The 21129-nt window shown below is 39.5% G+C and overlaps 1 protein-coding gene across 1 annotated transcript in view; it reads left to right on the top strand.

Annotated features, from left to right (window-relative positions):
- LOC145345358 (CUB and sushi domain-containing protein 1-like) overlaps nt 1-21129 on the top strand; it is a 1850124-nt gene that overhangs the window by 1623868 nt on the left and 205127 nt on the right. Inside the window, exons 41-43 of the mRNA XM_080193174.1 lie at nt 921-1109; nt 11798-11975; nt 17887-18032. Coding sequence (XP_080049300.1) covers nt 921-1109; nt 11798-11975; nt 17887-18032 — 513 coding nt within the window. The remainder of the gene's footprint in view (nt 1-920; nt 1110-11797; nt 11976-17886; nt 18033-21129) is intronic.

Genomic DNA, 21129 nt, shown 5'->3' with positions numbered 1-21129 from the left:
TATGAAATGCAAATATAACTGAAAAACAAAACCCTACAAAAGTTTCAAAGGTTTTTGATTTAGATGCATGATATGAATTCATAACAAAATGCCCTGACTCCAGTGCGCCCACATGAAAATCAATTACACCCACTCGCTGCTTTATTAAGTGCTAAGGGAAATGTAACATGCTAAATTTCTATTTTCTCTCTTAGGTTTTTTTCTTGCCAAAGCCATTCTTTTCAAAATTGTGTTTCAGCTTAATGATCTGGTATATTATTTTAATTGCTAAAGACTTTAAAGTTCAGCAGATGCAAGTTGAAGACTCAGGGGTTCCAGCTCAGGTTGGGAAACTAATAAGATTTCTGTCAGGCAGAAGGATTGTGCAGTGGGAGAGTGGGAGCAGAGTGCCTCATCTTTTCTCCATATCCTAGCACAACATACTTCGTGTTAGGGAAGTGAGATTGACATTAAAAAATCTCTTTTAAAGTTATTTCTATCTCTTTTATTTTCAATGTTTTGTCCTGTACCAATGCCTCAATTGATTGTGACACAGAACTTGCTTTTAATCCTGTGTCCAGTACCAATTTAAATGGGTCATTCGGAGCTGAATGAAAGAAATTTAGCCATGCTTCCCTTTGTATTTGTGTGATAGCCCCTACACGCTCTCACTTCCATGGCAGCACTAAGATTTATATGGAAACTAAGGAATTATATGGAAAAACTCTAAATCTTAAAATCTTTGTGATAATTTTAAATTTGTCTGTGAGTTTTTTTTAACTATTTTGTTTCTCAAGCGTATAGGGAAGAAATTAAAGTTCAGAAACTAGATACTTCAGATGCATGCAACTTATAGGATGTCCCAGAGTCTTCCTATGACCTTCCTAGATGATTACCTTTATGTTGTATTATATTAACCTTCTGGTTATGATCTCTTTTAGCCTATGAACTTCAAAGTTGCCCTGATCCACAACCATTTCAAAATGGCTTCATCATCAATTCTGATTATAGTGTGGGACAGTCTATATCATTTGAATGCTACCCTGGGTACATCCTGATTGGGCAGCACGTTCTCACTTGCCATCACGGGATCAACAGGAACTGGAACCATCCATTCCCAAAATGTGAAGGTACTTTCTCAATTTATCTTTTAGTCCCTTTTTTATTTCATCTGCAATTTTGTTCAAAATTCTTAGTCCCCTCCTCTTCCCATAAGCATTCTCACTGCCCCCTCATAGCTAACAGTTCAAAGATGCACAAAAGGATTATGTTTGATTTGGCTTCCAACATTCCTTTTCTTGTTCAATGAAAGTTGTCTTGTCCAACACAAGCTTTCTCAGATTCCATGAATAATCACATATTGCATTGAATGTCCAAGCAATAACTTCTTGAACCAGGAAATTGTTCAACATCTTTCTTTGTTTAGTGTATTTCTGCCATGAAAATTCAACTTGTAAGCACTTCAACTGAGCAAGATTAAGAATTTTTGGGGTATTGATCACCAAGAGCATGTGAAACCTGTCCATACCCCCCAATTGCCCTCTTCAACCGTTTGTGATCCATGAAAACATAAGTATGTAATGAGATGGTTGAAGCAAATGACCCCTAGATTGCTTGAAGGCTGCATTAACAATACAGCAGATCATATGACCATATGCTACTTTTAACTTATCCAGGGATTGTATGCAATCTCTGTAGTGTGAGTGAATTTGGTGAATTTTAATGGAGGTCCCTTGTTTGGCTGGGGTCTTTTAACACAGTCTCCATAAATCTGTGTGTTAACCTGTCCCTAAACATGAAACATTTGTTAAGTGTAACAAGTTGTTAATAACAGTATGATGCAAAACAAAGTACTTTCAAGGAGCAAGGGGATCAGTCCATCTAGATACTCAAATCATATCCAATAAATATACAGGAATAACAGTAATCATAAAGGCTATTAGAATGTTGGAAAGGAAATTTATTGTCTCTGCACATGAGGATATTTTGCCTCAGGAAACTATGTTAGCCTCCAAACAGTCCTCTTGGGAGAGGGCTGCAGCTACAGAAAAATTCACATCTTTTAGTCTAACAACAACTTCTGGATATTCCTCTGTTGTACCTATTTGCACCCATTAGAACACATCCTTTCATTGGACATGTTAACCGTCAAACTTAAAGCACTGAGGGTGTGATTTAGGAACTCCCAGCTGAGGGAGTCCCCCCCCATGTCCATATTCCCACAGATAGGGAGGGAACAATTTTGGGGTGGAAATAGGTTTAATCCCAGACAGCAGCCCCCAGTCCCACCCCACCAAACTGGCTCCACCCCTCAACAGGATCTTGGTTGGTCTTCATGCACAATTCTATCCTCTCTTGCCCAATTCACATATTCCTTGATTCACTTAAAATGCATTGATCTCTGACATGAATATATTCATCGACTGAGCATTCACAGTCACTCTGAGTTCAAGAATGCCAAAGGTACACGACTCTCTAAGTTAGGAAACCTCCCCTCACTTCAGTTTGATCCTTTATCCTGGGACCATTGCCTTCATTTCAGTGAAGTCATGGCGTCTCTGACTTTTCTGAAATGTAGGGGAAGTGTGAAGTCATTTACTTTAGATTCAAGAAAGATGAATTGGATTCTTTAAAGAAATTACGAGGGATGAGGACCTATGTGAGAGTGAAAACTTTGGCTATCCAGATACACAAATGATAAACTGTAATGCATAGGTATAAAAACGTTAAGAGCATTTTGGCTTTCTTTTGAAAGATGTTTGCAATATAATGAGAAGGTGACCCACTTGACTAAAGACAGTGTGACCGTTTCATCTCTGTAACTGAGTGGCATCCAGTCACTGTCATTTAGCTATAGTACAAGACTCTGCACTCATATATCTTTCCTTCCTTCTTGGAATATGAGCATCATTGGCAAGACCCATCCTTAATTGCCTTTTAGAAAATGGTGGTGATCTTCCTTTTTTGACCTACTGAAGTCCACATTGTGTAGGTACATACACAGTGATGTTAGGGAAAGACTTCCAGAGTTTTGATCCAGTGACAGTGAAGGAACAGTGATATAATTCCAAGTCTGGTAGGCAAGTAACTTGGAGGGATCTTGCAACTCATGGTGTTTACATGAGCCTGCTGTTCTTGCCCTTCTAAATGGCTGAGTTCACCAGTTTGGCAGGTGTTGTCAAAGGAACCTTGTTGAGAGTTACCGCAAAACACCCAAATATAGTCTGAACCCAAGGTGGGAGAGATATTGAGCATGAGTGGTTTGGCTTTTATTCATGTAGTCTATAGATGCCTGAGACTGATGACAAATTGGCTATTGTGACCTGCCAATCATAATGTACTCTGTCCATACCCTGGTACCAGTCTTGCATGTAAGGCTCCTTTAAAGTAACAGGGAAAGAATATGACAAGAAAGAATCATATTTAGTGATGCATAATTGTTTGTTCCAGGTCAGAATAAACACTGGATTAAAATTGAATACTCTTGACTGATTTTGTATGCTGCACCAAATATGTATATTAAAGTAATGGACCTTGACAGTGCTGTTATGTGTGTGTTTTAATGATCCCTGAATGAGAGTTAGCTCTTATTTGTTCTATGTTTGGAGCAGATGAAAGAGTTAACAATTCCATTCAATTGCAAGGATCCTTTATATGATTGATGATCTATCGTGGTCACTTTTAAGAGAGAAGCTTTTTTAATGCTTTTTCTTTTGTGATATTATCAAAGATATTTTGAACAATATCTTGCATGGATTAGGCAAAGACTGCAAGCAGAAACAACAAGTTAAGGATGGGTTAGGATCTCCAAGGTAGCTTACAGAAAGAAGCTTGTTTGTTGTCTTTCGGAAAACTTATAAAGTTTATAACTCTTGTAAATATAGATCTGCAAGACTGAGGGACGGCAGCAGAGTAGGTACAAAGACAATTAATACTGAACGTCTGGGTTTTGGGGTGCAGTAACACCTTTTAAATGCGAGCGGCAGATGCATGCAATACTTCTGAGTTCACTTCTGGTTATCTGCTAGAGAAAAGAAGGCTGGTCAGGTGGCACAGGAGTTAGGATGATATGAGTCATCAGCTCTCTTCATCAGTGCTCTGGAGTAAGAGATGGAAGGCAGCATTTTGTGGGTGGAGGGATGTGGGAGGTGGTGGGGAGAGGTGGGGGGCGACGGTGGTGGTGGGATCGTGTGGTGCCAAGTTCTAAGCCACAACCTAGTATTCAAAATCAGGGTGGATTTTATTTCATCTGATCTATATTGCTACGCATATCCTGTGATCTAGGTCACCCTGAGGATAAAATGTCAAAGACCATGCTTGTGATGTCTAGGACTTTGATAGCATGCATGTCCAGGCCTCAGGGCAAATTGGGACACGGTTGGATTTTGAACAGAGACTTTGTATCCTCAAATCCCACAGCCCTCCTCTTGTTATGTTTCCTCCACCTGACTTAGGCCGTAGGACCTTTTGGATGAGAAGTTTTGACTTGTACTGTTTTCACTGTGTGCAGCTTATTTACACATAAATCTTCAATAACTTTGTCTTGTGATTTATAGGCTCAGCTATGGTCTGATGAAGTGTGTAATTCTTCACCTACCAAAGATAAGATGATCTATGACAGCATGTGATATATTACACAATCTATACCACAGTGCCAAAAATTCTTTGTTTTTGATCCTTTGCTTTTTTTCCATATTTCTTAGATATTAGCCAGGCAAAGATTCCCTTGGATTTTAGGGAGTATAAGATGCATTTCTGGGTGTCAACGAGTAAAATGAACTGTAGGCAATTATCATAAAAAACTAAATATGTACCATGCAATAAGACAATTCTTATTAACCATGATGTACACGGACCATTATTTCAGTCCCAAACCTACATTAATGTGCCATTTACATATTAAAATGTCTTTAATGCAGTTGCAAAGTTGATAATTATTTTACATTAGCACGGGTAGATTCCAAAGTCTGGTTTATATATCCATTTTTGACTACAAGTCGAGCAGGCACAACATTCTTGGGTGAAATACAACAGACCTAAAAGGGGACGAAATTTGAAATCACTGTTACTTTTTAGAGTTAACAAATCACTGTCTGTTATACTCAATCTTTGAATGTCAAAACAAGTGGATTTAAATATTTCTCTGAAGAGATAAGTTTTTTTTTTAAAAGGTCTGTTTTATAGCATTTTTAATCTCCAAAGATTATATTGCCACTGAAGTTCTTTGTGAAGTGCAACCAGTTTGCGCACAGTAAACTTCCACAGGGATCTGTTAATCTGTTTTGTGATGTTGATCAAGGGATAAATATTGACCAGGACAGCAGGGATTTTGAACCTCTAGAACATATTGACTTTTGCCACTTACATTTTCAGTATTTTTGAGTTGCACTTTGGGGCACAAGACAATGTGCGTACAATTTCTTTTTTTGGTATTCAGCTTCTCAACCACGCATTGACTCAATTGGGGTTATTTAGAAAATGGTAGTGTGGTTGATTTTCAGACTAGACAATTTCCATTTCAATCAAATGCAATTCTGCTTTGGGAATATTTATTTGTCAGATGTATCCCAATGTAATCATGCAATAGTGCGTTAATTCAACCCACCAACCTTTGAACAATTTCTTCAATGTCACTGATGATACTACTCGCATTTCCTTCAGTGAATTCCTGGTTTCATCTGGTTCCAAAGCTGTTACTTAATTCTTCAATTCTTGCGCAAAGGTAAAACAATTTATTAGGTTTTTGAGACTGACACTGGGCTGGGAAACTAAATGTGATTGGAGTGGATGTTTTAACTCAGCTGCAGTATCAACTTCCAGGTGACCGAGCCATTCAGAGCGGGCAAGGGTGAAGACAACCTGTATCTTGGCGTTTATTGGTAGGGGGATTGAATTTAGGAGCCGCAGCGTCATGTTGCAACTGTACAAAACTCTGGTGCGTCCGCACTTGGAGTATTGTGTGCAGTTCTGGTCCCCACATTATAGGAAGGATGTGGAGGCTTTGGAGAGGGTGCAGAGGAGGTTTACCAGGATGTTGCCTGGTATGGAGGGGAGGCCCTATGAGGAGAGACTGAGGGATTTGAGGTTGTTTTCGTTAGAAAGAAGGCGGCTGCGAGGGGACCTTATTGAAACATATAAGATGATTAGAGGTTTGGATAGGGTGGACAGTGATAGCCTTTTTCCTCGGATGGAGAAAGCTAGCACGAGGGGGCATAGCTTTAAATTAAGGGGTGGTAGTTATAGGATGGATGTCAGGGGTAGGTTCTTTAGTAAAAAGTCTGACAACACCAGGTTTTAGTCCAACCGATTTATTTGATAATAGACTCACAAGCTTTCGGGGTTAGTCCCTTCGTCAGGTGAATGGAGAGTTCTGGCCTCAGACAGAACATATAAAGCACAGACAGTTTAGAGATTACTGATTAGAATGCGAATCTTTACACCTAACCTGCTGTTCAAGACCTGAAGTGGCTGACAATGTGAGTGGAAGGAGCACTGATCACAGGTTAAAGAGATGTGTATTGTCTCCAGACAGTACAGTAAGTGAGGTTTTGCAAACCCAGGCAAGTCACGGGGGTTACAGATAGTGCGACATGAACCCAAGTTCTTTACCCAGAGGGTGGTGAGGGATTGGAATGCCCTGCCTGCTGCAGTTGTAAATGCGCCTAGTTTGGGGGCGTTTAAGAGCTCCGTGGATAGGTTTATGGATGGAAAGGGTTTGGTTTAGGTTAAAGGGTCATTGTTTTTTAACTGGTCGGCGCAACATCGTGGGCCGAAGGGCCTGTTCTGCGCTGTAATGTTCTATGTTCTATGTTCTATGTACCTGACAGTTAAAAGCTCCCTTGTATAATGGGACTTAAGAAGGGACCATAGGCAGTTCGATTTGTTAAAGGGAGATTCACGGTTATATTGCTTGAAGGGCAGCACTCCAGTTTAAGCATAGGGCAAAGCAAGGAGATGGCCTGCAGGAACTATTACAGAAAGTATAGGTAATGAACCAATCCCCTGTTGTTGGCATCATCTGCACCACACTGTAGCCACCTAACCAATTGTGCTAACTGACCCTGTAATAGATCGCAGCATTTGTCAGTCTCTCTCCGTTTAAATAATAGCCTGCTTTTCTATTCTTTGTACCAATGTGGATACCCTCACGTTTTCCCACGTTGTGCTTTGTCTGTACAGTACTCAAGAAACCATACTTTTCAGTGTATATTAATACATGTGACAATGAGAAATCAAGTTATCACTGTGGAATCTCCCTCTCACTTGTCAGGACATAAAATCACAAAACCAGGGGACTCGCAGATCAAAACTCATCATGACTCCAGAGTTGTTAACAGAGGCACCTCACACCTGAAACTGTCCAGAACCATTTTCAAAGGTTAAGAAGTCCAAACCTTCATAAACTCTGTGTCCTTGGAACTGATTTCAGCCACCTTCCGGTCATTGTCTCACTGTCTTTGACAAATTTCTTACAGTTGTTTGAGAATGTAATGAGGAGAATGGATAAAGGGAAACCAATAGATGTAGAGTATTTGGATTTCCTAATGGTATTTGATATGGTGCCGCATAAAAGGTTATTGCACTAATTAAGAGCTCATGGTGTTAAGATGCTACAGTAACAAGGATAGAAGATAGCCTGACTAACAGCAAACAGAGAATTGGAGATATGAGTCATCTTTAACTTGACAAACTGTAAATAATAGAGTGCCATGGGACACAACTCCCACATTATGCTTCATGTGCCAAATTTTCGCCCACTCATTTAACTATTTATATCCCTTTGCAGATACTTTGTATCCTCCTCGCGATTTGTTTTCCTATCTATCTTTGTATTGTCAGCAAATTTGACTATAACACAGTTGGACCCATCATCCTAGTCTTGAATATAGATCATTGCGGACTGTAGATCAGAAATGGTTGAGGCCTGTGGCACTCCATTATTTGCAGTCAAGTTAAAAATGACCTATTTATTCAATTCTCTGTTAGTCAGGCTATCTTCTATCCTTGTCGATGTATGCTAACACCGTGAGCTCTTAATTAGTGTAGTAACTTTTTATGTAGCACCATGTCAAATGTCTTTGAGAAATCCAAATACCCTACATCTATTGGTTCCCCTTTATCCATTCTCCTTGTTACATCCTGAAAGCAGCCTAAGAAATTTGTCAATGAGCCGCTGACGAGAAGGGAGGTTGAAATCAGTTCTGAGGGTGCAGAGTTTCTGAAGATGGCAAATTTGTTCATTTTAACCTTTTGAAATGTCCTGGACAGTTTCAGGTGTGAGATGGATCTATTAACGACTCTGAAGTCATAATGAATTTTGAACTGTAAGTCCTCTGGTTTCGTGATTTTATGTCCTGACAAGTGAGTGAGAGATTCCACAGCGATAATTTGATTTGATTTATTATTGTTACATGTATTAATATACAATGAAAAGTATTATTTCTTGTGTGCTATACAGACAAAGCATAGGCAAGGAGAGAGTGCAGAATGTACTGTTACAGTCATAGCTAGGATATAGAGAAGGATCACTTTAATGTGAGGTAGGCCCTTTCAAAAATCTGATGGCAGCAGGGAAGAAGCTGATATTGAGTTGGTTGGTACATGATCTCGAATTTGTATATCTTTTTCCTGATGGAAGAAGGTGGAAGAGAGCATGTCCAGGCTCCATGGGATCCTTGATTAATCTGGCTGCTTTCTGAAGCAGCAGGAAGTGTAGGCAGTGTCAATGAATGGGAGGCTGGTTAGAGTGATGGACTGGGCTTCATTCACAACTGTAGTTTCTTGCAGTTTTGGCCAGAGCAGGAGCCATATCAAGCTGTGATACAACCAGAAAGAATGCTTTCTCTGGTGCATCTGTAGAAGTTGGTGGACATGCCAAATTTCCTTAGTCTTTTGAGAAAGTAGAGGCGTCGGAGGAGGCCTTGATGAGAGGAGGATTCTTTTGTCCTTGTAATTGTTTTTGGAAGCTTCCAGAACAAAGAGCCAATCCAATGACTGCAGTAATCATCTTTTTGGTTCAACAGAAAGTATACTTTAAAAATAGCAAAAAAGTAAACTTTTAATATGTTGAGTTTTGATTTTATTTTCCTGCCTTATTGACGTAACACTATCTTGAGAAACAATGGATTCCCCATATTCTTGTCCCCTATCCCCCATCCCCATCTCCCATGACTATGGTTCCCTCTCAAATATAAAACCATTAACTTGAAATCACTGAAATGTAAATCTGTGCTACAGGAAGCAACCTCAATCTTGTTCAGAACAAATTGAAAGAATATGGTGTGATTACTGAGTTATTCGATTCATTCTTGTCACGTAAGGTATATAGTTTTATATTTAGCAAATACATTGCCCATCAAACTCTCCCACTTTATATCTAGTGATAATAATGTAACTGATTTTGCATAAGACCATCAGGACGGATTTTACTCATATGGGTAAGTAATTTAAGGTTAGAAGACTTTATTTGAGAGGATATTAGCTGCATGTGTAAAATAAGGCACTTCAATTTCCAAAAAATTGAAAAGTGCCTATGTTATGACTTCGATGTGCAATGTACAATATAATGAAAGGTAGTCTCTCAGAGTAATCTCAGTATCCCATTATTCACAGTATGTAAAAGAGAAAAGTGGCCAATTAGGAATCTTTTGCATAGGTATTTGCGTATTGCTGCACAGTTTGATCAACTGGATTGACTAGGATTCACAGAATGTAGGGATGTCCTTCACACAGACTTGTTGGCTGGAATGGGCCCTGGAGATTTTTTCCACTAAAATTACCTGAACCTGTTATCTGTATTGCTTCGCTTCTTACTTTCTCCGAGGTCATCATTGTGATAATTTAGTATTGTATATTCCCAGACTTCAGCCACTGGATTTTAAGTTTTTGACCCTCTACCAGCAGGGGTGACCAGCACTGGTGCATTATAAACCCGCAGGTTTCAGCAACGGACTTGCGAGTGGCTTTATTATCGCACCCACAGTTGCATCTGATTTTCAGATTTCGCCATCAGTTAAGGTGGCAAGCTGATGAGCTGCTGCAGCCTCCAGTATTTTAAGGAATCCCAAAAGGGTCAGAATTGAAGCATCGCAAAACCTGAGCCAGTAACAAGAAGATCAACCAGCAAAGACTGCAGTGTGCTGCTATGGAGAGATCTCAGCCCATTCTAAGGACAGTAAAACTCCAATGAATCAACCCCAGGGTTTCTCCATAAGACCCATGTTAAATGGAACTTTGTGATAGCTGATGAGGCCCAATTCACACAGAATTCATGTTACTTGCCCCTGACTCATTGACACCCTCGCATAGACATGCTGCTGTGGTGATTGGCCCCTTGGAGGTCATAAATCAATTAGACATGGCCTCAGTGGGGAATTGATCCTTGTTGTTCAAGATATACTGTCGGTTTAAAACTCATGGCATGATGGAAAATCCCTCTGTCCCTCCCAACCACTTCCCCCCCCCATCACCTGACTTTCTAGCCAACCTGCGCCTGCAGATTGGATCAGTGAAAAACTCTGTCCGAACTGTCTCTTATTTAAATATATTCAAAGGGAATCTTTCTTATTTTGAACAAGATGGACGCAACACCAATCTACATGGGGACCTTCACACTGTTCTCAGTGCTCCTCCATACACATAGCCCTCTTAGTTGAGATAGGCAGTCCGAATCTAAATTGCACACATGGCAACTGTGCCGCCTCTATAATTGCCTCTTGACTCGTATCAAGACCTCTGGCTGCCTCTCACTTGCTTATTCTTGACCAAGATGCCCGAGGCATACAGCTACCCATAAAGATGTCTCTGCTCACTAAATATTTTCACATTATTCCACAGGATCTATGGTTTCGACAGACTATTAATTCTTCAACGTTAATTATTTTTATGTTATTTTTTAGACAAAAATCTTCAATAAATATGGTGCCACAACAATTTATTAAGATTGTGCTCAGTTAGATCTACCTGACCAATTGGATTGGTGGCTTGATGAATCCTGTCCATTGTTTCTATGGATCCACATATCCATTATAATGTCCATTTTGTAATGACGAATATCTTCATCTTTTTCCTTTGTATGACTTTAAGTTAATGCTGACAAATATTTGGCTGTGTCATGTAATGATTTGAGCTACAGTTCAAGAAGTTAAGCATATTAGTAATTAGAGTAAATCTACCCAGTGTCAACATTCCTCAAGTAAAATTTTACTCTCTCAGTGAATGTTGACTGAGAACACTTAGATGGGTGAGGTGCTTGCAGACAATTTGGTAAAGATAACCAGTATACCTTGAAGGAGTTAAAATTCCTTTTCCAGATAGTATATTGGCAGTGACCTAAAGAGACCTTACAGTCACTTCTGAAATTTCAACAAAGTCAAAGGTCTAAACTGATGTCGGCTGTGGCTAAGTTGGAAGCAATCAAGTCCCACATTGTCCTACACCGGAGTGCTGCACTCTCAGAGATGCTATCTTTTGGAGGAGATATTAAACTGTCTAAGGTGGACGTAGAAGAGCCATGGTGTAATTTCAAGTAAGAGCAGTAAAGTTATTCCCAATGTCTGATCAATACTGGGCTATTAATCAACATCACAAATACAGCCTACCTGGTCATTTATCACATTGCTGTTTGTGGGTGCTTGTTGGATGCAAATTGGTTGCTGCATACCCTATATTACAACCATGACTATATCTTAAAGGGTATTTTGGCAGTAAATGGCTTTGGTATGTTTTGAAAGGCTTACGGAAACAAAACTTGGTTTCAAAGAATGTTCTGATTAATTACCTTGGTTAATTGTGTTCCATTTGTTTGCTTATTTTAAAGCTCCTTGCAACCTCAATATAACATCACGGAATGGTACCATCTACTCCCCTGGGTTTCCTAATGAGTACCCAAATTCAAAGGATTGTAGTTGGCTCATTACTGTACCTTCAGGACATGGGGTTTATATCAATTTCACGCTGCTGCAGACAGAACCCGTGAATGACTACATTGCTGTATGGTATGGCTTTTATTTCATTACAAAATTACTTCTATAATGAGAATATTAAGAAAATGGATAATTCTAATATGTGAAAATGTTGAATTACAGTTCTTATACAATTTCATTACTATATGTGATGAATAGAACCACTTTTACAGTTCTTCAGTATTGAAGAACTGGGTATTCCAAATTCATAAGATGATTTCCAATCGGTCCTCCTCCTTAAATGTGGAATGGTCTTCCTGATATTTAAATGCCATTCGTCTTCCTCTGCTACTCTGGGAGACTGGGTAACAGATTTTCCTCTTGGGCCTGTGAAACATGAGTCAAGCACTTTCCAACCTCCAAAATGTGAGCCCACCTCTGAATTTCATTCCTGCCATATTTTTGTCCCTGAGAGATGAATGCAGATGGGGTTGAATTTTGCAAAGCATGACGAAATATAGGATAAATACGAGTGCTGAGGTGGGCTGATTAGAAGGCTCACCTCAGTTCTTTGGAGCAGCAACCCAGTTCTCAACATCATTTTTATGACTCCACATATCCCTACTCCCTTACATGTCCCCATACCCTTATATATCACCCATTCCTCCACATACCCCAGTGACCCCTCCATGACTCTCATGCGTCTTCCAGAGATGCTCACCATGATGTACAGCCCTCAAGAACCGTGGAATAGCAATGGGAATTCTAAATGCAGGTGAAATACATAAACCTGTAAGGAACTAATAAAACTCTTATTTAAACAGCTGTCAGACTGAAAAGTAAGGAAAATAGTCATCTAGAAAATAAGTTAAATCTCCTTAAGTGCCCATCATGTTGTGTCAACAAACAATTACGTCGAGAGAAACCACATCAAGTACCGATTGTATTTTACAACCTCAAACGGTCAATCATTTCCCTGAGCGGTTGTGTCAAAAGATCATCTGCTGAGCTAAGTACTCCATCAAAGTTCAGAGTTCAGCCAAATATTCATAATGGCCACAGCTATCAAAACATGAGCTTGCAGCTCCAAATGCTTCCAATGGTGTTATATTTCCATTTTGAAGCAGATTTCCTGTTAATTAATTGAGGGAAGCAGGTGTTGTTTTAAAGTTGCAGCAACAGGACATTTTCTTTTTTTTTCACTTACAAGATTTTTGGAAATTTAAATTGCAGTCCAAAGTATGACAGAGTTTGCCAGCGTATTTTTTCTATAATTTAGCATGTACTTTCCTCCACTGGGAAAGTACTGTAATATATGTCAACGCTTATGGGGAGACAATGACGATAGTGGTATTGTCACTGGACTAGTGATCTGGAGATCGTGTATAATGCTCTGGGGACCTGTTTTTGAATCCCACCCCGGCAGATGGTAAAATTTGAATTCAATAAAAGATCTGGAATTAAAAGTCCAATGATGATGATTAAATCATTGTTGATTGTTGGAAAAACCCATCTTGTTCACTAACATCCTTTAGGGAAGGAAATCGCCCATCTTTACCTGGTCTAGCCTATTTGTGATTCCAGAGCCACAGCAATGTAGTTGACTCTTGAATGCCCTCAGGGATGGGCAATAAATGTTGGCCCAGCCAGTGATGCCTACATCCCATGAGTGAATTTTAGAAAATACTTGGACGCTGCTGGGCAATCTAATTCTCAACTCAACTTTGCAGGACAGAACATTGTGATCAGTCGTTGCATTAAAAATGCACAGACATTACAATACCAAATTTATAGTGATATTTGAAGGTGCCACAGCATACAACATTGATCACTTGGCAAAATGTTACTGATTCCCTCAGTGATCACAAACTCTCAAGGCTGACAGTTTTTTAAGAGAATCTAAAAATTACACCAGAGACAAAAATAGTCGCAAAAAGGAAATTCAAATTTTCTGTGGTTCTCCAATGGTGACCCTGACCTCAGAAGAGATGTGTAGATCATAGAACCCTACAGTGCAGAAGGAGGACCTTTGGCCCAACAAGTCTGTACCGAACACAATCCCACCCAGGCCCTCCCCCAAAATCCGTACATATTATACCCACTAATCCCTCTAACCTACGCATCCCTGGACACTAAGGGACAATTTCTTAGCATGGCCAATCAGCCTAACCAGCACATCTTTGGACTGTGGGAGGAAACCAGAGCACCCAGAGGAAACCCACACAGACATGAGGAGAATGTGCAAACTCCACACAGACTGTGACCCGAGCCAGGAATCGAACCCAGGACCCTGGAGCTGTGAAGCAGCAGTGCTAACCACTGTGCTACTGTGCCGCCCATGTGTGTGCACTTTGCATCCAAGACCTTCCCAACTCACGAAAGGGCCAATCAAAAACAGTGTGGGATTGGGAATGCCGAGGGAATTCAATTTTGCAGTTAGAAAAAACAAAATTTCAGGTTTCTCTACCTGATTCCCACCTCCATTGGGAGGTGAGCATCCAGTTCTTAGTGTACAAAAGCAGTGCAGTTCAGCATCCTGTGGGATTGCTACATGATTGTACCCAAACTTGTTTCTGCAGAAGTTATTGCTGTCCAGGGTTACGGAGATGCATTTAAACTCTGGGACTGTGCATGTGAGATGATTTTTTTTTCACCATCTTATTACTCTTCATGATTGTTTGGTTGAAGACTACTACTTCTGGGTTTTTGTCTTGCAAAGGTATATTGGGGATAAATGATCACAAAGGAAGGAAGCCAGAAATTATCTTTGTAACTGCTTTTTTACAATCATGTAATTTTTCTATTTATTTCTGATTAATACCCAATAAATAATAGATCAAAATGTTCAATTAGAATCAGAAAAATAGAGTTTAACACTTCCCAGATGACAATAGATTATCATATTAGTTTGTTTACTTCATCATTTACTGTGAATAGTGATTTTTAAAAACATATATTTCACAGGATGGGGGCATTGCTGGTAAGACCAGCATTTATTGTCCATTCTGAATTGTCCTTGAGAAGGTGGTGGTGGGCCACTTCTTGAATCACTGCATTCTCTTAGGTATAGGTACATCACAGTGGTGTTAGGAAGTGAGTTCCAGGAATTTGGCCCAGTGACAGTAAAAGAAATTGGATATGGTTCCAAATCAAAATGATGTACTGCTTGGAGAGGAACTTACAAATGCTGCCCTTGTCCTTCCAGATGGTAGAGGTCAGGATTTAGAAGGTGCTGTGAAAGGTATTCAAGACAAATCTGCAGGGCAATGAAAGTGCTGTCAATGGGACCCTGCACCACGGGGAAGTTTTCAATCACAACTAAGAAGTGTGCTCACTCCCCTTGCTTCTCTCGAACAAGAGAGAATGCAATTTAATTAACTCGCTTTGAATAGGCAGCCACACTAACCTCCCTTATGCAATAGTGAACAGCAAACTGGGATTAAGCTTTATTAAACGACCCATTGGTATAAAGATTCATGGCCACATTTACCTCCACAACCATTAAAAGTGGCCCTGCTCTGAGGCTGAAGTGGGTGGCAAATTTTATTGAGAACGCCTTTAATGAGTCTTTCTGCACCAGCCATGTCAACTCCTTGTGGACTTCGACAACTTGAAACTACTGTCGAAGGCAACAACCATATGCTGAATTAAAGCAATTGTTAAAAGAAGTCAATCAAGAGTTAAGCTGTAAATAGTTGATATTCTCTTTAGACAGAGCTGCAGGGGTGCATTTCCTTTGTGTTCAGCTGTATAAAGTTAAGAAAGGGTCCCTAGCTGTTGTGTTGAACTCCAAAATGACAGCGCTGTTGTCAAATCAGCATTGCAGAACTTAGGAACCTTCACTGAAAACAAGCCAGTAAGATTTACTAACCAGCTCCTCTACCTACTGATTTGTTTGCTTGTATGTTTGTTTTCTCTCTCCATCCCTTACCACTGTCTCTCTCCTCTACCTCTGTCTCCCTGTCCTACCCATCTCTCTCTCTCTCTCTCTCCTCACTCTGTTCCTCTCGTCCTCTCAGTCTCTGTCCCTTCTCGTGGCCTCCCTTTTTTGCCTTTCTATTCCCCTTTCTTTCTTCTCCCTCCCTCATGACTTACTCATTCTCTGACTACTGCCTGGAAACTCCTGTGAGCAGTTTCAATGACCATCAGCCAATCCTTGCTGAGTTCTGAGTAAAAGGAAATGCAATGGGCCGCAGGAAAGTTCTGAGCTCAGCTGGTGGAATGACTGCACAAATTCTGAAGATCATTTTATATTTTTAGTAACTGTTAAGCTGAATTTTACGATACTTTCCCTGTTACAGTTACCCCAGGTTATGTTGGTCTGATTTCCAGATAGAAGCCAAATGTGTGCTAAAATGGAAAGAATAAATAAAGCTCAGGATATAACTTGTCTGCTACCAAGAAATTGCTAAAAACATTTATTATCTACACAATTTTGAAAGTGAGGACTGGTTTGCTCAGTTGACTAGGTGACTAATACCATGTGGATCAGTTTAATGCCAACTGCAAGGGGTTCGATTCACATTCTGGCCAGGCACACCTGCTGCACATGTTCACAACCTACCCATTGTAAAAAGATCATGGCACTTTGCTGCGATTTGGTGAATAGTTGCCAAGGACCAGTCTATGGGGAAAGAACTCGAGAAGAAGTTACAAACCTGGTATATTTAGCAGTTGACACAATATTAAACTGACAAATTACTGAAATATTCATCTATGTTGCTCAATTAATCAAACAATGTGTATTTCACCACCCAGAGCGGTGCAGAGAAAGTCCTGCTTCAGTTTGCTGGTTAATTAGCAGCAATTTGCCCTCGAAGATCAGACATCTGTTGCCTGTCCCAATTTTTGATGATTTTACAAGCAGCAGGGATTTTGGAACGTACTGATTCTGTGATTCTCATTTAGCAATGATCCTAATTTTTTTCTCTAACAACAGCTACTTTTCTTGTGGCTGGATGGAACACAGTTTGGGATTTTAGTTAGGTTCACTTCCATGTTGACTCAATCCCATTGGAAAAAACAATTTTAGCTCATGAGCACACTATAAATTCTATTCTTGTTGTCAAATCCCACAGATTTACTGTTCCTGTAATTCTCAAGCTGCATGCATCCAACTTGTCCAGAGAACGATATAGCTTCCAGAAATGTGCTTGCAAAGAGAAACTAGTTTACTTTCTTTAATTTGCAAGTGACCTAACTATCGGTCATCACTCATGTGACCTCTAAGTAGCGAGTGTTGATTGATATGAAGAAAGCAGGACAAAAGCTGTTCAAGTTTGTGCTCAGGTCTCCCCATGCACAGCAGCCTGTGCCGTTCCAAGAAATGCCTTTGTAAAATAGAACATAGTGGGACTCACCATTTGTGCGAGTCCTTGTTATAGAGGACATTCACACTTGGAGACCATGTCTGCATTATTGATCTGCTTTGCAAGTGAAATACAGGAGCACAACATTCCAGGTAATGAATGTGGATGGTATCAGAAAGAAATGTAATTGTATGGAGTATCATATGGGGAACTAATAATTTTAAACCGAACTATTTAATTGATTTATTATCGAATAAAAGTTGTTCTATGGCTATATTTTCAAAATAATGATGGTCAGGATGGATTTTCAGAAATAGCTGTGATTAGCTAAAATAACAAACTTTTATGCAGTTGGTTTCACATGGATCATTTGAAGACTTTTCTGATTTTAGTCCAGAAAATCAATACAGCGAGCTTGCTAATTTGAGACTGTGAAGAAAGAACACAGGTTTTTCTTTCTGCTGGAGATTTAATGTGCTTTGCATGGATTTAATGTGCAAAGCTGTGCACATGTGGATGATATGCTACAGCAAATTAATATTACCATTGCTATAATTCTGCAAATATTATTCAATAGATAGCTGAGTCGTGGCAGCTTAGAAACAAAACAGTAAGTCTGTATAATCAGTCATAAAAGTTGATTATTTTATTCCTGAACTAATTTTCAGACACACTTGTCTTTTTTCATTATGCAGGGATGGGCCTGACCAGACTGCTCCTCAGTTAGGCATTTTCAGTGGTAATACAGCTCTGGAATCAGCTTACAGCTCCACCAGTCAGGTCCTTATCAAGTTTCACAGTGACTTCTCCGGAGGGGGATTCTTTGTCCTCAATTTTCACGGTCAGTTTGTTTCAGTAATGCATGCTAATGAATTAAAAGAGACTTGCAGAACATTTGCACATTAAACTCTTTAGAAGGCCCTTTTAGAAAGTATTATTTGCACCAAGGGATGACATTGCTCGGGATGAAGTGTTCCAACAGCCCTGAACCTCTATATTTCTCCTTTAAGTAAAAGTCAAATCATGCAGATGCCATATTTTGTAGATGTGCAACTATATTAGGATGGAAAATTCATATTCTTATCTCCGTTTGCCCAAAGGTTAAAAAAAAGATGCATGGCTTGAAATTGCAGGGTTTAATCTTCTTTTGAATGGGTCTGTTCTGACTAGAGCATGAGCCTCCAGAAAACTAAGTGTCTCAACCTAAATTGGTGGGAGTATTTGTCAGATTCCACAGTCAGCCATTGGCAGCATTAAAATATTTCCTAAGTTTTAACCTGCATTTTTTCTTTGCTGCACAATCTTCTGAATTCTGCGCTCCACAATCTTAGCTCTGTAAGTTCTACAAATGTACTTCTCCGTTCCCGGCCATAGTCCAAGAGAACATTTGGCATCTGATATAACAGTGCTCTTTTCAACCCTAAACTCCATCCTCCATCCCCGTCACTGAGCTGTGCCTCAATTTTATGAGTACAGTGAGAGTCATTGTTCTTGTGAATTACACTGATGTCTAAAACTGTTGAACATTTTAACAAGCACACACGCGCAGTTACTATTTCTGTAATTCCAATAGCCTGTTGCACTTGGTACATTAACTCATCTTTTATCTACGTAGATGCTAAAAGAGCAACTATATACTCCAGCTCTTTCTGAAACTCTAACTATAAAATAAACTATGAAGAAACATTTTTTCTATATACTCAGTGGTGTTGCAATTTAGAGTTGGTACACTGTCTCCCACTCCCAGCTCAGGGATATAATAATAATATCATACATAATAAAAATAATAAATGTGTAATATTATAATCCAAATCCTCTCTTCCCTTTCCTTTGCGGACGAAATGATTTGTACATCCAAGCTGGTTGTCTGCTGGTTATGACTTATTTAATTTTTCTTTTGTTTATTTGGTTCTTTCTCCTTAACACTGATTTTTCTTCATTAAAGACAGGGTTGCATATATATATGTGGGGTTACAGGAATACGGCCTGGGTGAGACTGTGGTCAGTGCAGACTTGATGGGCCAAATGGCCTCCTTCTGCACTGTACGGATTCTATGACTCAAACATAATCCCTGTTAAGAGTACTTGTGTGTGTAGGCTATTATGTTTTAATGCAGTCTGACCCTGTCCACTACCATGCACAGGGTAAATGGACAATACAGCAATCTCACTACTGTATACCATTGTACCTGATTTGTGGAAAAACAACCCAGATTTATATATTTTTAAACATTTTTATTTAATGATGAAACTGCTTCTCCTTTATCTGCTGATAACTCAATAGCAGGCATCTAATGTTTTAGAGTGCAGATGCCTGAGGGCTGTAACACTTGAGAAACCTAATGAATACCAATGCTGGGTGCCAAGCATGATATCCACTGGGAATCTGCATATAAATTGTGCTCAAGGCTCATTAAAGCTTCCTCCCCAATCAAAACATGGAGAGGACCCTTCCCCTATTTGAAATTAAATGCTTGAACATTACTACAGCTACCTCTGCTTCCTCTTCTCTATGCCATCTGTGTTGGCAGCCCTTTTGACCCTTCACTACCCTCTCCCCCAGTCCCCCGTCCCACCCCCACACCTCCACAAACTGGACAATGTTGTTAATATTGAAAAGGCAATCATTTGTAGTGCTGAAATTTTCTGCTTATTTGCACAATCTACACCCCTGTTGCTTTCTCCATCCCTTGCATCCAGCATGTTATAAGCAACAACCTGAAACTCCAGTGCAGTATTCAATAAGGTAACTGTGTTTTACTGAACAAGATCAGATACTTCCAACACCGGCATCCCGAGCACCAGTGACACTTGGTAAAAGATTGGATGACCGACACCTTATAATTAAGGATTGCTATCGTTGCACAGATTTTCCGAAATTGTTCAACCTTTGACCAAGTTGAATTTATCCCGTGAATAGCTGACCTACATAGAAAATGTTAATTCCTGCTGTATATTGGATTAGCCATGTAACAGTCAGAATATCAGCTGAGCTGAAATCAGCTAATTCATCATATAGAGGGTAAATCTGGGCAGGGTTCCTAGTCCTAATCAGTTTCTGAGTGATATAGATGCTGGCTGAGGGTGAAATTGCTTTCACAGTTAAACATGGTAACTGCTAAAGCTGTCCACTGATTAGTGTCCATGATGCAGTATCATGGGCTATTTGGTGCACTTGGAATCAAAGCTCAGAAATGAATCAATGACTTGATGGAGGGGAACCACAAATTTTCTTGAGAACAAGAAAAAACTTTTGAAAGTGTCTGCCGTGATGAAACTTTGTACCAATTATTCTTCGTGAGGTTTACGTAAGATATCTTGCCCTTTGAAAGTAAAAAGAATAACAAAAAGTGTTTTTTTGCCATTTTGAACCATGTCAGAGTCAAGCTGAATGAATGTTAGCATTTGCACATTGTAAAACAAATTCCTATACAACAACATTGAGAACGTATTGTTCATTGAAGACATTTAATTAGATAGTGTAGATTTAATTTAATCACCAGCATTTTGTTAAATCCTGTTGTATTGAAAGTAAATTCAGACAAAAGACATTGGAATAAAAGCAGTTCACTTGAAATAATTCTCCCAAATCATTGAATCTTCACCTTCTAATATTAGCAACAATAGGTTCCATATTTAAATCTGTAGAAGCTTGATGTTCGTGATGGAACTAAGGTTCACAGCTTCTTGGCCTTACTGTTGTAGAATGCTGCATGATAGCTCAAAATATTGGTACATGATGGTTTTTTTTTTAGGTTGTTGAAGCTTGGAAAAAGTTAGTGTGGGTATAAAGTACATTCTGCTGTTCCTAATTTAACTTTCCTGCTTATATTGTTGATAAGGTAAATTATACTACCACTATCTACGAATGCTCAAAGGCATAGTATTAGTAAATAGAAAGGAATACTGACTGGTACACACTATAGCAAAAGACAATG

Source organism: Carcharhinus amblyrhynchos, chromosome 7 (assembly GCF_965287045.1).
Source record: "Carcharhinus amblyrhynchos chromosome 7, sCarAmb.v2.hapA, whole genome shotgun sequence".
NCBI classification, from domain to species: Eukaryota; Metazoa; Chordata; class Chondrichthyes; order Carcharhiniformes; family Carcharhinidae; genus Carcharhinus; species Carcharhinus amblyrhynchos.
Note: the sequence above shows the minus strand (reverse complement) of the source record. Positions and strands in the feature narration are given on the sequence as shown.